Below are 15,215 nucleotides of genomic sequence, written 5' to 3'. Positions count from 1 at the left end.
GGGAAATGATTACTATGAACTACAACGAGAATTATGCAGATCAGTATTCTAGGAGCTTTGGTAAAGAATTAACAGGCTTCAGACTGACCACATTTTCCTCATTTGTTTGGGCTGTATTGCTTTGAAAGCCTTCATGCTTAATGTTGCATGAGATATTTTTGCACATAATCAATTTATTTAATGCAACATTAGCATTCGGTAGGAAAATGTAATCTTAGCATATTAAAATGATTGGCAGAACAGTATTATTAAAATCAAAAGCCCTAGTGGGTCATTTTAATTTGGAACAAAATAAGTTATTATGTGGTAACAAAAACACATTACTGTGGTGCAAATTGCAAATGCATCTGGCATACCCAGGGTGTTAATAATTTTTGATCGAGTGTAGAAGGGATCATTTTATGCAGCCACAGAAACTGAAGACATGTCACATGTGATATTATCAGACAAGGTGCAAAATGCAACTTTTAACAAGACAGACTCTTGACACCTTTTGAGCTGCATTTCACGAGTGGAACATTATTAACTTGATTGTGCTGCAGGAGGAAGTGCAAGGTGATGGAAAAATGAAGATAAAAATGTCTGCAGTGCTGACTAACCACAGTAGCTTCAAAAACAGTCGACTTTCTGACCCAGATTCCAAGCTCTCTAAACAGGGTATTCAATATTTTTTATTTGAAACATATTGCATTATTATTTTCTGTTAGCAGTATGTTACATACGATTTATTCTGGTTTGTTACTTAATTTGTGGCATCTTTGTGACAAATCTAGAGCATAAGTATTAAAAGTGCTGGTCGTAGGTACAGACTCTGTAGCTGATGGTTCTAACTGCTGTTTCTTTTATGGTGTGCTAAATACTCAGCTAAAAGGGCATTCTGCAGCCCTCAGGCAAGGCCGAGTGATCAGAAATTAAATATTTTTTACTTGAAATGGTTTTGTAATATTAAGGATCATCAATTCATTTTTGGTTATAACCTGAATTAATTGGGCTTGCCTTTATAGAACTCACCTGATTTCACCTGAAATGATTGAAATAAATGGAATGAAAATTCGGATGGGTTCGATAAAAGATGGGCGATGTGCTCCACCAAATTACAGTCCAAACGTTGAAGGCGAAAATCTACACAGTCTGCCTTAATTTATGGGATAACATTGCAATGGATTGGAAAGTAGCAAATGTGACCCCATCTTGAAAAAAGGGGCAAGGGATGAATTCTTGAATTACAGACCTGTGATTGTGAGGAAAGTGTTCAAGGCTGAGAGTCTGATTAAAGGGAGCGAGCATAGGTTCAGAAGGTGGCAGATGAAATGCACCACAGATAAGTGTAAAGTCATGAAATTAGGTAGAAGAAGCAAGAGTAAGGACCACATGTTAAATGTTAACATGCATGAGATAACAAAGTGGAAAGGGATTTGAGGGTTTTGGCGGATAGGTCATTATCACTATCTGTTGTTTGCTGGTGGTCAAGAAAGCAAATAATGTTCGGCTAGGGGTGTGACTTATAAGTCGAAGAAGATGATGTTGAAGTTTTATTTGGCTTTGGTGAGATTACATCTAGAGCACTGAGTTTAATTACAGAAAAAAATATAAAATTATTGGAGGGAGTCCAGTGAAATGTTATGAAGTTAATTTCAGAACTTAGAGGGGTGAGTTTTAAGGAAAAATTGTTGACCTGGTACTTGTTGGAAAGAAGGAGGGTAAGGGACTTGATGGAGATCTTTAAGATTTTCATTTGAATGGGAATTTGTATCCAGGAAAGTTCTTCTATTGGGCACAGGGTTTGAGGACTAGGAGACTCAGTTTAAAGTTAAGGGTGTCAAAGGAAAATAAGGAAGTTAGCCAACATTCTTTTAGTAAAAAAATATAGAATTATGATAGATTATCAGTGGGGATGGTGGAACAGAAAAGCACGGCTCATTTTAAGAAAGGATTAGACAAATTTCTGTTAGCCAAGTAGGATTCAGGACCATTAGTTCTAAAAGCACAGGTCAGAAACTGATGGGGAGGTTTGGAAGGGTAACTGGTTCGACCAATTGCTTCTTCTGCCTAAAACATATTTTAATTATAATTACAAAACAGTTGCTGATCATTCATTAATTCACCACACTGGACCTGTGAAATTGTTGTGAGAAGCAAAAAAGAAGGGTCTATATTTTCCACTATTGTGGAGTTCAGTGCATGTTTGGCATGGTCGGACTTCCGGCAACTACAAAGATTTATCCATGACCCAGCTCATTTTCTGGCCGGGGATGGAGTGTACTGTCACCGGTGGCCTTTGTGCTGCCAGTTAAAGTTTTACATTTTTTTTCCAAAGTTAGTCCTGTGATTAATTGCACAGGCTTTCCAGTCTTCAAAATTCAATAACCCCTCCCACCACCAAAGCAATGCTAGATGCCATGTCCAAACAGGTGTCCCTCATGTCCAGTTTTGTGGCGTAAATGGCAGAAATTACATTGGATGGTGTACTTTTGTTATTTGAATATCATTAGAATGTGCCTGCCGATGTGTGGATGGATATATTGCATATACCCCACCACTTTTGGCAGAAAATGGAGGACCGTAAAAATGAACAGGGAAACAATGGAATGGGTCCCCAACCCATTTCCTGGTCCCACGTGCCTCAATTCCATTGAAAAATCGACAGAAGAAGGGCTGCAAATTTTGGCCAAAACTTTAAAAGACAAACAAGAAAATATAATAGTATGTAAGGCATGATGTTGATTTTATCAGTTATCTAGCGAGTGGAGACCATCTGAGATAAACTGATGAAATTAAATTCTACTAACATCTCGGGACTTGTGTATCCTAATCCTGAATTTTTCTTTGCACTTTGCTGTAACAAAATGTCTTTTTCTTTCTCATTAGCCATGTCACCTACCGGAAAGAAAAAGGCTTGGTCGTGGGTACAGTACCTAGAAGAAGAGAAGGCATTAGCAGCACCCCCCAAATTGTTTAAAGAGGTACAGATATCTGGATTTCAGAATGCTTAATAAATTCCTTCTATCAGTCTACCTTCCTATGTTTTAATCTGTCTATTTATCCATCTGTTTATCTACTAATATAATTAAAAGTTTTGTAACTGTAGAGTCACAGTTCTGAAATGCGTCACACCTCAAAGGTGTCATTCATCCAGTGACCAAAACATTGTGATTGATCCAAATAACCATCATCAGTAACGTGATTTTTGAGTCTCTGTCGGGTGTGTGACCAGTGCTCGATTTTTCCAATAGGCAATTTGGGGGTTGAATAATGAGGTTTTGTTTTAATATTTAAATGGTAATGATGAAGCCTTTAATGGCAAATTTTATGTCTTTGGGTGAGGCTCTGCCCACAACACAAGCCTTACTCATAAAAACTGGGTGTATCCTGACCACTGGAAGCAGGCTTCTTAAAGCAAAAGGTTTTTGATGATTTTTCTTTTGCATTTTCATGAACGCTATGCAGCAATTTGCTCCATGCATTAGTTAGTTTTGTTGGGTTTATTTTATTTTTTGGGTTCTTTTCCCTGGCATTACTTTTCTTTATTATTCTTGCTGGAATTTAACAACCTCAGGACGTCCCAAAGCACTTTACAGCCAATGAAGTACTCCCTCAGTACTGCATTGGAGTGTCGGCCTAGATTTTGTGCTCAGCTCTCTGGAGTGGGACTTCAACCAACAATTTCTGACTCGGAGACGAGAGTGCTACCATTGAGCCACAGTTGACACATTTAAGTCACATCATATAAAGAGGTGTGATGTAGAAAACGTGGCAGACAGTTTGCACAAGGCCACAAACAGCAATGTGATAATGACCAAATAAATCTCTTTTTTTTAGTGATGTTGGTTGAGGGATGAACATTGTCCAGGACCCTGGGAAGAACTCCCTTGCTCTTCTTCGAATAGTGCCATGGGATCTTTTACGTCCACCTGAGAGGACAGATGGGGCATCAATTTAACGTCTCATTTGAAAGACAACACCTCCGACAATGCAGCACTCCCTCAGTACTGCAATGAAGGGTCGGGCTAGATTTTGTGCTCAAGCCTCTGGAGTGGGACTTGAACCCACAATCTTCTGACACAGAGGCAAGAGTGCTACCACTGAGCCACAGCTTTTTTTTTATTCGTTCATGGGATGTGGGCGTCGCTGGTGAGGCCGGCATTTATTGCCCATCCCTAATTGCCCTTGAGAAGGTGGTGGTGAGCCACCTTGAACCGCTGCAGTCTGTGCGGTGAAAGTTCTCCCACAGTGCTGTTAGGAAGGGAGTTCCAGGATTTTGACCCAGCGACGATGAAGGAACGATGATATGTTTCCAAGTCGGGATGGTGTGTGACTTGGAGGGGAACGTGCAGGTGGTGTTGTTCCCATGTACCTGCTGCTCTTGTCCTTCTAGGTGGTAGAGGTCGCGGGTTTGGGAAGTGCTGTCAAAGAAGCCTTGGCGAGTTGCTGCAGTGCACCCTGTGGATGGCACACACTGCAGCCACTGTGCGCCAATGGTGAAGGGAGTGAATGTTAAGGGTGGTGGATGGGGTGCCAACCAGCTGATACTTTTAAGTCTCATTATATAAAAAAGAGAGGATTAGCATTCCTTTAGTGAGTACATTGCAGAATTGAGATGAGGAGGACAAGTTTGTGAAGGACCAAAAAATGCAGGTGCAATTTGCCCGAAGTGATTTGGTCACAACCATCACTACCGCAGGGCCTGTGTTAATAGACCCCCCACTCGCGTACCCGAGACATGTCAGAAGAGACCGGTCTTCATTGCTTCTGCTTTCCAAGGCATGCTGCCACAGAGTGCTATTTGCTGTACATTGACCTGTACATACCATCTGGATTAGGGACACTTTTCCTGTACAAGGAAAGGTTACTACAGCATGAAGCTTTCATGCTACAGGATTCTTTCAAGCCATTTCGGGAGACATCTGCCACATCAAGCAGCCTGCAATGAATAAATGTATAAAGCAAGTGAAACTTCTATGTTTGCAAGGGAGTAATACCTTCATTACTTTTTTCTGTGGAAAGGAGACATCTGTTGGATAGAACAAAGAGCTTTCATTGAGTAGCAGGGTTCCCTTGAGTGCAGAGCTTTGCACATTGTTCCCATGTGGGCATTGCAGCTTTTCAAATCAAGTCCATGGTCTTCGTGAATGTAAAGTTTGCACTTAGTTACTGTTCAGGTGTATCTGACCACGGAAACATTATTCTGCAAGCCAGTGGCCGTTATCCAGGAAGCAGCTACAATGCTTTGTGCAACATTTAATGGCGCCTGTATTATTTGAAGAAGAAGCACTGGGGGGGGGGGGGGGGAGGGGAGGGATGGCTCTTAGAAGAACAGGTCTATCCTCTGCATTAATGGCTGAGAAAACCTCCAACAGCAGAGGAGCACCTCGGCCTGGATGCCTCAGCACCTATTTGGTGTTTCTTAGTTGCCACCTCCATTTTCAAGAAAAGTTAGCCATGCAGCTTAGGCACAATGAAAGAGTATGTGCAAAAGAGTAACAGTGTTTCAAATGGTACCTTCCTGATGGTGTGGCAGCTCTCAATTTAGGTTTGTGCAATGGTTAATGGCCCCACAAGAAATATGTGGAAGGGTGAGGAGCACACTTACCTTAACTTTGCTTCTAGTAACCGTCTTCCATATTTGCAACCAAGCTGGGTGACTCTGTTGCCTCAATCAGTGACTCTACAGGATCAAAGCAAGCGGTGCTAGCCACATGTCTCAGCTGGGCCAGTGTGAAGAATGAATGCATTTTCCCACTGCAGCTTCCCCTTTTATGTTGAACTACAGCCCTTTAAGAGCTGCTGCCTCACCAGTCTTTGAGTGACCCAGTCAAACGTGCTAAAGACCAAGATCACTAAGCAATGTCTTCCTGTGCCAGTAGCAAAGTCAAATTAGGGGAAGGGACTCCTAGCACAAAATTTAGCTGGCTGACCCCCAGTGATGCAAAACAGGCATGTAGTGACCTTCACACAGTATTAAATTCAAATTATAACATGAAAAACACAAATAATACATACAAGATCTTTCAATTTCCCCATAAATTGCACACTTTCTGTTGAAAATTCATTCAATAAGTTTTGTCCCAGCAGTCTACCTTTTTTTCAGGGGCCTGGGGCTTTAGTACTGCTCCTTTTCCATAGCATTGACACTTTTCCTGGACTATCCATCTTGATGTATTCTGGGCTTTGTGCATGCGTATGTTTTGTGCCCCTCGTTGTCTCTTTCGGGCCTTTGCACAGGTGCAGTCTATGAGTGGTTTGTTAGAGTTCAGCCCCAGCTACCACTACTCCCTCCTTGCTAAGTCCTGGGTTCTGTCTGGTTCTTGCTCTTCCCTCTCTGTTGAGTCCTGGATTCAGAGTTTGTGTGTTTGTTACATGACAATCTGAGGCCTTGACTTTAATGGAAAAGAAAATCAGGAGCGGTGTAAAACGGGCTGCCGATTTGCCACAAATCTGTTTCGCACTACTGGCATAGACCAATTTTACCCTCAATATCACTAACACATTGTGACCAAAGGAAATCATTACTGTATTTTTAAAGAATGTAATTGCATTTTAAATATTATTATAGCTCAATAACTTTTTTTTGTTTCAGCTAGTTGTCCAAAGGCATGTTCCCTTAGTAATGCCATGTAATCATGGCTTTATTGTAACATAACATAAAAAGGATGATCATCATTTGTCATTTCACATTATTGTGACCTAAAACTCACAGCTGAAAACTTCTCTGCCGTTTTGCATTCCCAGATGATTTTCAGTTAATCATTCTCACAGTTTCCATAGCAACCAGCAGTCATGTAGCAAATAAAGTCTGGGTGAACATTGCTACATTCATTGAAATTCAAGTGCAGGGAAGTAACAAAAATTGTTTCTGTATAGGTAATGCTATCCGTGTTTGGCACTGGATCTTTCATATACATAAATACGATTTTCCTGTTTGCACAAGAATGCAGAAAATGGAAATCTAATATTATTCCAGCAGCTGTAAAATGTTCTGCACTTTCCATGTATGTTCACATTAGAAAAGACATTCACTAAAATAACACTTGCCAAATCAAATGCAATAATACAACATTTAGTCTGACTGATAAGAAGCCAGTTTGTTGCATCACACATGAATGTATTAAGTTTTTTTTTAAAGCCAGAAAACTCCTTTATGCATTCAGTCCAGGCACAAATAGAAAAATCCCACAGAGGGATTGAAATCCTTTGACGTCTTTTATTAAATCTATCAACACCAGCTTAATTGAAAGACATTTTCTAAGAAAATTTTATTTGAAGTACTTGCCACTGTTAATATACTTTACTTAAAGTATTGTCTGGTGTGTAACTGCGATAGATTACTTTCGATTCCTCAAATAGAAAAATCCTAACCTCAGTCAAGCAAACAGCAGGATGCATAGCAGAGGCATGTTGCTTCCTGACAGCAAGGAAGAGAAATTGTTGGGCAAGTCAAAGCATGCACATGTATTAGTGGTAGGCTCAAAAGTAGCATAAACAGAGACTGACAATGGATGTTTACCTTTTTAGTTGAGAATTACTGTGTAGCTCAAGAGGAGCTAAGATGTCTTCTGAAGAAGCGGAGTTAGCAGCTGGGGTGTTTTTGGACCAGATGCATAGAGGTAATTCAGTCCCCACTTAAAAGTCACATACATTCTGCCCTTATTTTTGCATTTCTGTTATAAATTCCTATGCCCACATTTATAATGGAAACTGCTCATGTAAACTTGTCACACTGCAATTAAAGCCTCCCGCTAGTGGCAAACGGTCCCTTTAAGTGTTCTCAGAGTTGTGTCTCATAATTGGAGCTTCAATCTGGTTCTGAATAAATTGATGTCGGATTGTTTTATTGTTAGCTTAAGTCACTTCCACTGAAAATAATTACATCGGTGGCCTTTGTCTTATGACACAGGATTAATGAGCTGCACACTTTGGTGGTAGACTTGTGTTGCTTAGCATTTGTGTAGGGCTGTCCTTAGGACTCACCCATCCTTTTTGATTTCTTTGTGTAATCTTATTACTCAACAAAGGTTGACAAATTGGGTGCCTGGTATTATTCATTGATGTTGGAGTCCACTACTGCATGGAATGGTTTGTATTATTTTTCTAAGCATTAGTATCTTGGCAGCTGAGGAAGACAAGCATTTTGCCAGTGCTGTGTTACAAGTTGATCTGAAGGTGCAGATCCTTAGTGCCCCACTACCAGTTTCTGTACTCTTCTGGTATACTCCAGTTCATACTCCAGGTTAACAAATGAGGAACAATATTAGACTACCCACATCAGTTATGTTCTTCCTCATTATCTGAAAAAAGTTCAGTCTTTATTAACAAATCTTCCCCATGACCTAACATTCACTTCTGTTTCCAATCTGTTAAATTAAGCATGCTAATGTTTCTATGCTCTTGCATTACTTGGGTACTCCAATCAAATGACTAAGAGCATGGATCCAAACAAGGGCTTTACATGTGGTAGAATGGAGGAGGATTGCCTGACTGTCTAACAGGTGCTGATATCCTATTTGTACATGGAATTAGAACTTATTTCATGGCAATGGTAGGTTGTAGTAGGTTGATATTTTAGCCAATATTTATGGACTGTTAGGCAACCAGTGAATCCTTTAAAGACTGGAGACCATTTATGCATCAAAATAATAATTATTTATGTACAGTACTGGTATGCTGCCCATGTTGTTGCTCATGGTTCGTTGATGAATATCATCATTCCTGCTGGTGGGATTTGGGTATGTGGGGTCTGAAGTGTAGAGGCGTCATTTTAGCACCCGCTATCGGGTGCGTTCCTGGCGGGGGGGCTCCGAAAATCGGAGAATCCCGGCGCAGGACCGGAGCCCGCCCCGAACCCGCGCACTTCCGGGTTCCCCGCTGACGCGCCGGCGAGCGCGCGCAGCCCCCGCCGGTGGGAATCCCGCAGGCAATTAAAGCCAGCGGGATGCCACTTGAAAGTATTTATTTGGGTATTTCAGGTCATTAACTGACCTGATTAAGGGATTATGTGAGGAGGGGTGGGATTTTAGAGCAAACTGGGACTGTTTCCCACACTGGGGGAAACACTCCCAGGTCAAATGGACGTGTTGCAGCTGTCAGCCTGTGGCAGCTGCAAAGGTCCATTTGACAGGTGCCGGGGGGAGACCCTCACCCATTGCAGGAGGCCACTCTGTCACTTGGGACAAAGTTGGGTCTCCACCACCCTCCTCCTGACAGTCAAAGTCACCAAACTGCACACTTACCCCAGGGTCCAGAGACATGTACCTACCTTGCGGACCCCCTCAGATGTACATCTTGCGGATGGGGCCGCCGTAGCTGCAGTCATGACCTCCTCGGAGGGCGAACGGCATCACCAGCCTTGCCATCCACGCCGTCCACCTCTGACACCTGGAGCTCCACAACAGAGTGCTGTGACACATCCACCTGTACAGCAGGAGGGAGGGCTACCGCAGAGAGAGATGCGTCGCAGAGGGCACTACCCTCGCCACAGGTTCCACAGACCGAGGCTCAGCCTCCTGGACCTCTCTGAGCAGCAGTGCACACGGAGGCTCAGAGTCACTCGACATGTAGTTGTGGACATCTGCAGCCTCTTTCATGCCGAGCTGCTCCTGGCTGGCCCGAGCACCATCTTCTTACCTGTCGCTGTCAAAGTCACCACTGCCCTCAACAACTTCTCCTCCGCATCCTTCCAGGGTGCAACTGGGGACATCGCCGATGTCTCTCAGTCGTCTGCACAAAAGAGCCCTGCAAATACACCTGCACCTACTCTGCAGTGACACAATGTGTGGCATCAGTGGTGGGTCCTCATAATGATCCTCAGGAGAGGGCATTATTGCACAAACCAGATAGGATTCGCGAAGACATGGCAGTAGTGGTGCCAATATAATATGTAATGTGAGTTGGTCAGAAATTCAATATAAGTAACACCCATGACAAACCCTCAAACACCCTTGTGCATCCCCTTCATGCTCATGTTGTGGGAAAATCACCACTCGGAGTCAGACTTAAAGATTCAACATGCAGTTTATTGGACAAAGTACTTTGGGAGAAGAACTGGACGCTCTGCAGCGCACGCAGCCACCTTCTCAACTTCAAAATGGTTGTCATGCTTTTTTATACCTTTCAAATACAGACTTTCAGCAGCTATTACATTATTAGTCTTGATTAGTTTACACATTAGTCAATTAGGCCCCCACAGCAACATATGACCTCCAATCACATTAAAACAACTGTTATCAACTTAAGACAGTATGGTCTTTGTCTATTCAGTCTGGCTCTGTAGTTTTTATCAGCTCGTTGTGAAATGTCTTTTGTAATTCCAGACTGTAAGTCAGTTTTCTGAATACACAAACTCAGCATTTTTAAATGTCTTTTCCCACAGTCGCAGAATCCATTTTGTTTAGTAGAGTCCATTATGTTAGTAGTCATATGTTATGTTTAAGCTTTTAATTAGGGTTAGTCTGGTCTGCGCAAAGCACATTTCAGTGTGGTCTTGGGGCAGTGACCGCAGCCATGCACACAATAGTCACTTCATCTTTGCCTTTAACCCAACAGCTTAAATTTTACTCTAACACTCACGACACGTTTGCCTTACGCTGCCTACTGCACATATGTGATGCATGCCCTGTGGCTGCAGCACAGGTAGTGGCAGGTTGAGTGAGGCTTGGCCGTAAAAGAGATGCACTAGAGGGTGAGTTATGTGATAGAGCCATGAGATTGTATGAGGATTGGGTTGAGTGGTAGTGGCGGGATGAGTACTGGCGAGGTGAGTAGGTGCAGGTAAGATGAGGATGAGGTTTGAGTGGGTATGAGGGGTGATGTGACAGAGTTGTGTTGGCAGTGCTGAAGGAGATGTGGGGTGGGGGCAGTGATGTGGCAGACGGAGTGTAGGGGAAAGACTACGAATACTCACTTTGGCTGACCTACTGAGGTCATTGGAGCGCCTCCTGCACTGTATGCAGGTGGGTGATATCTTGGTTGCGCTGGTGACCTCCTCTGCCACCTCGAGCCAGGCCTTCCTGGTGGCAGAGGCAGGCCGCTTCCTCCCGCCCGCCGGGAGGAAGATCTCTGTCCTCCCCCTCCTCCTCACCCCATGTATTGATACCTGGAATGAGGCATCATTAAACTGGGAGAAGCCTTCCCCCTGGGCTGCTCCATGCTGTAATTTTTGCTATTTGTTGCAGCATCTGTCAGTGGAGGACTGCCCCTTTAAATAGAGCTCCTCCAGCTGACAGATCTTACTGCGCATGCGCAGCCCGCCCGACGCGCAGATCAGCAGTGGGGAACCCGGAGGACCAGGTAAGTGGATCCAATTAGTGGATTGGATGCTACGATCGGGCGGGAAGCTGACTAATTTCACCAGGCGCGTTACCCACGCGCCCAATAGCCCCCCCGCCGAGAACCCGCAGCCCTGCTAACATCGGGCCCTAGGTCTCCAGTGACTTCATCATCCATTTAATACGCTGATTTCTTGGGAAGCACTGGGGCCTGTGGCTGGTTCTTGTGAAATGCCTATAAAAAGAGAGAACATACGTTAGAATGTTGGTTGCACAACATCCCTTCCAGTATTACTTCATTGGCAACATACAGTATGACATGGTGTGCGTAAGCATATATTGGGAGACACTGAGTGAGTAAAGAGTGAATAGAGAGAAAAGAAAGAACACAATCATATCAGAAAAAGGGGGTACCAACCCTGAGCATGAGGCAGGCCTCTAACTTTACCCTCTCCACTCACGATATATGCTTTTTTTATAACATCAGATGTGGCCTCTATGAACACATCAAGGGCGTAACGTTACAGGGTCCCCCTGTACGTGTTTCCTTTGTTCTATTATTTGCTACTTTGTTCTACAAACAGCGAAGCAGTATTGAGATGTTGTAAGTGTCAGGAACACTTAAAAGGAAACCTAAGTGGCTATGCTGCAGTCCATCGTAGGTATTTGTACACATGCACGTATCATGTAACCAGATTTTGTTAGAAGGATTTTTCTGGTGAAGTCCTTTTAGGATGTCAAGATTGTAAAGTTGCAGCTGCAGTGTGTGCCCTGCTACAAAATGGGCATGCATGGTAAGCATTTAAAGGGCAGTAAGGTAGTCTGAATAGGAGGGACACTTTGTGGCATGCATACTTTGCCAATCTACTTGGAGTAAGGTCATGATGAATAGCCTTATCTAGGCCAGGGTAAATTTTAACCCCCAAGAATGGGTGGGCGGGTGGGCTGTGAAAATAGTCAATTTTCGGAGCGGGACCGCTTCCTGACTCCAATGCGCCCACTTCCGGGTTTGACCCAGTTGGGTTTGGATGCGCGCGCACTTCTGACTCCCAGAAGCCCCGCTGGCATTTAAAGTCGGCGGGCTAATATTTAAAGGGCCAGTTTAGGTATTTATAGCACTTAAAGCAATTAACTTTTTGTGCATTGAGTTACACAAGCCATTTTAACTTCTCTTGAATGTGTCTCCATGGCCGCTGAAACACGCTGTGGAAACAGAGGCGATTTGCAGCCGACCATTCTTTGGCCCTTCAAACCAGTGATTAAAACGTGAAAAAAAGTGAGTTTTTGCAGCTGGGCAATCAGTTCTCTCAGACAAACCTTTGGCTGGGGGTACTTTTCGTTTAGACTGAGATTTCTTTGTTCACACTCAGAATTCTTGTGTTCAGACATATTTACCTACATTTTGGGCCTCCTCAAACTGACATCAGGAATGGAGCTTCTCTGAGGAATCGCCGTCTCCCATGGCCCATGCCTCATCATCAATCCTTGAAGGCCCTGGAAGAGAACATAAAGCAATATTGACAATCGTCGCAGAAGTTAGTTTGTAATGAGCATACTGAGGTGTGCAACAGGCATGGGCCATGGGAGACGGCGATTCCTCAGAGAAGCTCCATTCCTCTGAGGGCACACCATCACATCACATCACATCCAACCATGCACCAGCGCAGATACTTGCACTGCGGTGAGTCCTGTTAGGCCAGATGTCCTGTCCCCAAAATAAGTGAACGGACATTCTGGAGGGAAATGCTGGAAGAGACCAATGAGGCATTGGTTGCTGGGGTGGACGGGACGGGAAGGATGTTATTGAGATTAGCCCCCAGCTTTCACGCCGGGTGGGAAGGTCATTGAGAGAGGAGGATGGGTCAATTGGGATTGCCGCTCATAAGGATAAAGCGATGGGTGCCTAGGTGGGCCCTTTGGAGGATGCTGAGAGAGGCACAGAGGGTAGCTGTGGGGTTATTCAAGCAGGAATTCAGGCCTGGGAGGTCAGCAGAAGAGTAGGAAGGGGCAGAGGAATAGTGATGGTTTGAGTAGGGATTGGGGTGCAAAATACCTGAGAGTCCAAAGTTAAAGCCAGTGGTCCAATGGTGGGATGAAGTTGACCTGTAAACAGTGGAAAGTCAGCTTGGAGTATTTATGAATCAATGTCCAGGTTTGAAGACAGTTGTGGAGAGGAAATACTTATAATACACTTTTTTTCTTACAGTTTCAATTAGTTCCCCAGAATAAAAATGGATTTAAAGTAGGCATGAGATTGGAAGGCATCGACCCTCGGCATCCCTCCATGTTCTGTGTGCTGTCAGTGGCAGAGGTAAGATTTTATGTGCATGAGTAATTGGTTGTTGAATATGTTTGATCTGTGCAGCAATTGCCTCGTGTTGTGATTGATTTTTAGCATGGGTATTCTCCGTGCCAGGATTGTGTCTAGGCTTGGTGCTGACATCTTCACACCATCTGCGTAACATAATGGCCAGAGACCGAATCAGACCCGTGAGATTGAGTGGTCTGGGTGGTTTGCTGTGTACATATGAAGACAAAAGACAGAAAAAGACCAGCTGGTCCATGATACAGCGCTATAAGTTCCAGAGTCACAGTAAAGAAGCTAGTAGGATTTTTGGATCAGTAGGCTAGATGGATGAATGGCTTTCTCCCGCCCAAAACATTAGTATATTACTAATTTCCTCCTTTTGTGCAAGGCATTAAATAATCATCTGGGCAGAGCGATTGAGAAAAATTGGGTGAGGAGGATCGCACACCTGTAATGGAGCCCTCCTGATTTTCCAACATGAGTTCCTCCCCTTCCAAATTTCCACTTCGGCTATTATTTAACTCCCAGGTGCAAAAGTGGAAAATCTGCCCGTTATTCATACCCAAATTAGATGTAACTTTTAAAATAGCACGGTATTAATCTGTACCCACTGCGAGTCCCAAACAGCTACATTAAAAAACATGGCCTCCAGTAAACGGTCAGAGACCACAAAATGATTTCTACTGGTGAAACATTTACTAATACATAATATAATACAAGATAAACATCAGTGACTACTAACCCAATTTTACTGCATTATTAATGCAAACAACTTCAGCTTGACTGTTTCCTCCCATTAGGTGTGTGGAGTTCGCCTGAGGCTCCACTTTGACGGATATTCTGAGTGCTTTGATTTCTGGATTAACATGGACTCACCTGATATCCATAATGTGGGATGGTGCGAGAAGACCAGCCACAAATTGCATCCTCCCAAAGGTCTGAAAGTCTCAACTAGAGAAAAATATAAATATTTGTTAACAGAAAGTTGAAAAGACAATGCAGAACATATAATATGCACATATCACATTTGAAAGCCATCTTAGTGACAGCTGCCTCTGCAAGTCCTAAAATGTGAAAAGTACTCATGCAATTCTGAATTAATTTGGACAGTCAAATTCAGCCTAGCGTGCTATACCATGCAAGAATAAAGATTAGTTTGGTCAAGCAATTACAGAACCTAAACTGGCTGTCACCGAAACAAAGGTACTATCCCATTCACATTCTTGACATACATAGAGAAAATTCCACTGTACAGTATTTTGATTTGTGATGTTATGAAATAAATTCGCCTGATGTATGATACTAGTAATTAAATTGCCCCATCAACTTTCTCATTATTGACAGGATTCTCGTTTCTTTTTCAGGCTATAAAGAAGAGGAGTTTAACTGGGCAAACTACCTGAAGACCTGTAAGGCTCAAGCAGCCCCAAAGAATTTATTTAAAATTCAGAATACAGTAAGTATTTTTTTCATGATATCACCCAATTGTTTAAGTAGTTTATTCTTCATTTCATAATGTTGACTTTAGAGATAAACTCTGAACACAAAGCTGGATTATCCTTCTGAGGCCTTCAAGGACTCAAAGAGATTGCTATTTGTCAAACGCTGCCCAAGTGGCCCGGCACTGACCCTGGAAAAGTTTCTGG

The 15,215-nt window shown here is 43.2% G+C and overlaps 1 protein-coding gene across 4 annotated transcripts in view; it reads left to right on the top strand.

Moving 5' to 3' along the window:
* The window catches only part of LOC137317063 (lethal(3)malignant brain tumor-like protein 4), a 297,932-nt gene that overhangs the window by 71,346 nt on the left and 211,371 nt on the right, over positions 1-15,215 (top strand). For all 4 annotated transcript variants that reach the window (XM_067980723.1, XM_067980721.1, XM_067980722.1 and 1 more), the window contains exons 7-11: positions 543-657; positions 2,869-2,963; positions 13,468-13,572; positions 14,370-14,505; positions 14,934-15,025. In XM_067980723.1, coding sequence (XP_067836824.1) covers positions 543-657; positions 2,869-2,963; positions 13,468-13,572; positions 14,370-14,505; positions 14,934-15,025 — 543 coding nt within the window. The remainder of the gene's footprint in view (positions 1-542; positions 658-2,868; positions 2,964-13,467; positions 13,573-14,369; positions 14,506-14,933; positions 15,026-15,215) is intronic.

This window comes from Heptranchias perlo, chromosome 3, assembly GCF_035084215.1.
Source record: "Heptranchias perlo isolate sHepPer1 chromosome 3, sHepPer1.hap1, whole genome shotgun sequence".
NCBI classification, from domain to species: domain Eukaryota; kingdom Metazoa; phylum Chordata; class Chondrichthyes; order Hexanchiformes; family Hexanchidae; genus Heptranchias; species Heptranchias perlo.
The sequence above is the reverse complement of the archived record's forward strand: the minus strand, read 5'-3'. Positions and strand labels throughout refer to the sequence as shown.